Source organism: Caenorhabditis briggsae, assembly GCF_000004555.2.
Source record: "Caenorhabditis briggsae complete genome, chrIV, whole genome shotgun sequence".
NCBI classification, from domain to species: domain Eukaryota; kingdom Metazoa; phylum Nematoda; class Chromadorea; order Rhabditida; family Rhabditidae; genus Caenorhabditis; species Caenorhabditis briggsae.
This window is the reverse complement of record NC_013487.2, coordinates 6,760,601-6,763,148: the sequence shown is the minus strand read 5'-3', so window position 1 is coordinate 6,763,148 and position 2,548 is coordinate 6,760,601. Positions and strand designations below refer to the sequence as shown.

Here is a 2,548-nt window from a genome sequence, read left to right as displayed (position 1 = left end):
GATCAATCAGCGGGAAATCATTGAGTTTCGGAGCGTCTAAGCTTCTCACATTGGTTGCCTCGAAATGAACTAACTCCCCTAATGGAAGTTGTTCAGGGGCCAACAATCTGAAAGTTTGATGAATAGAAAAATACTGGGGTGAGAGTAAACTTACGAATTCATGGTAACAGTGTAGTTTCCATTTGGCAGATTCAGGTCACGACACATTGCTTTCGGAAGAAGTGCAGATACAAAGAATGGAGTTCCATTTATGCGTTCCAGCTTCACACGTAGATTGGGAACCTAAATTATAATTTAAAATTGTGTTCAACGAATTCAGTACCCACATATGCAACATTTTCAAAAACCTCGGTTTTTATAAAATTCGTTTTCTCAATTTTTCCATTGATAATGCGAAAGAATTCACCGAGTCCACAATTGTGACTCTTGAGGGTGCTCTCGTCGGCATCAGTTCTAAGGGTATCCTCCAGACAAATCAATGTAATTTTGGCTTGTCCATCATGAGAAGTCCAACGACGAGAAGCGAAGAAAGTTTTTTGATCAGGAGATGCCATGGTTGTTCGTTTGGGTTCAGTTTTTTGGCTCTTTAGGTTCTGTTAGCTTTTTATTCAGGTTTCGTTTTGTTCAATTTCCGTTTATTATGATGTTCCTCCGGTATACCGCTGAGCAGGCAACAGCACTTTGTTGCGCCTGTAATTTGAAAATGTTTAAAGAAATCGAACAACATCTCAAAGAAGGGCAAGACAAGAAAAATGAGAAAAAACTGGAAAACTGTGAGCAGACCGTTGAATCGATTTCTATATATGTGTGTAGTCTTGCTCACTCCTAAAAGAAATTGCATTGATAAGAAATGAATGTGCCTCTCGGCGTTTAATTGCCAAGGAAGAACTGCACTACTCGATGATCTGAGTTCAATATTCCAGACGATGCATGATAAACTGATAAACCAAACGACCGGAACCATGGATGACTCAAAAGGTTTTTGCCGCCTAGAAAGTAACTGTATATTGACTAGAATGTCGTTTTCGACAAATATCAGTTCCACAGAAATCATTTTTTTTATCATCTTCGGTTTCATCACCAATAACCAATAGAAACTGTCAAAAGCTTGTTTGTAATCTCATGACACATCGTTGCACTAAAATTTAACAGTGAGCAAGACTAAAAAATTGGGATATGAAATTGTGAAAGCTGCACTTGATGATGTATTCAATCAAAGAATCTGAGTCAAGCAATTGAAGGCGATTAGATCATGATAAAAATGATTTAGGGAAGTTGGAATACTGTAGAAGGAGAAGCGGTATACGTTGGAAGGAGATCTCGAAGGCGCCAAAATCACAGAATTAGCAAAGAAAAGCAAATTGAGAAAAAAATTACGGTCCGAATGATCCCCAAAAGTCTTCCTACTCTTGGATAATTTTTCTTTGACTCTATATAAACCTATTAATTTAAGAATAGTTTTTCTGAATCATATCCTGAAGAATACTTCAGAATCACATGTTTCTTCCGAGTCTTTTTGAATTTTAGAAGCTTTCGTAATCTCCCAGAATACCTAGATTTTAGATTCTCCATTTGCACTCATTCAAGAAGCTAATCCAAACTCTGGGTTACACAATCCAGAATGAAAAAGAACCTGGAATCCAGAATCAGGAGTACATATTCTAAAATCTAGTCCACATAATCCAGTACACATAACAAAAAATCCTGAATCCAGATCCAGAAATTCGGAAATTTCAAAAGTTAGATTACTCGGTAATACAGAAACTCGGAAATTCGACAGTTCCAATATTCAAAAATCCGGACATCCGAAAATTCGAAATTCGGAAATACTGAATCCTGAATATCTAAAACTATTAAACTCTGAAATCTGGAAAACCGGAAGTTACAAAATTCAATAATCCGGAAATTCGGAAACCCAGAAATTCTTAATTCGGAAATAGTGAATCCTGAATATCAGAAATCCCAAAACCCTGAAATCCGGAAATCCGGAAATCCAAAAATAAAGAATTTCGAAAAGTATTTTTTATGTTAACAAAATTTTCAAGAATATTGACTTAATTAGGTGTTTCCCTGAAAACGGAGGGTGAAATTATCATTTGGTGGAGCACTGTCTAACTAGGGAATGGTCAGAACTTATCTCGCGATCAGGACATACAAATGGGTCCACTGGAAAGAAGGTTGCTTCTTGATTCCAGAACAGTTTTCAAATTTTGCTGAATGGCCCGGAGAGCCGAGATATTTATGCTCCAAAATCAAGCGATAAACCATGTAAATCTCGCTTTTGACTTTTTTATTTGCTGCTTCCCCTCCCTATTTTCCTCCCTCAAACACTTCGTTCCTATACGTCACCAATGGCAATTGTATAATGTTGTCCGGTGGCCTAGTGGTGTGTCTCCTTTGCGGGTTCGAACCCGCCTTCTTTTAAATCTTTTGTTTTTGTGTTTTTTGATCACATAATTCTTTTTTATACTTTTAATCGTGCCTACGGGTACAGGATGCTAAAAAGTCATGATAAAAGTATAAAAAGATTATTGAATGATCAAAAAAC

The 2,548-nt window shown here is 36.9% G+C and overlaps 1 protein-coding gene across 1 annotated transcript in view; it reads right to left on the bottom strand.

Annotated features, from left to right (window-relative positions):
* Positions 1-554, bottom strand: part of CBG05495 — a gene marked incomplete at both ends in the record, with an annotated part of 1,491 nt that extends 937 nt beyond the window's left edge. The window contains 3 exons of the mRNA XM_045235381.1: positions 50-107; positions 155-282; positions 327-554. Of these exons, the coding sequence (XP_045092961.1) occupies positions 50-107; positions 155-282; positions 327-554 (414 nt within the window). The remainder of the gene's footprint in view (positions 1-49; positions 108-154; positions 283-326) is intronic.
* Between the last annotated feature and the right edge of the window lie 1,994 nt (positions 555-2,548).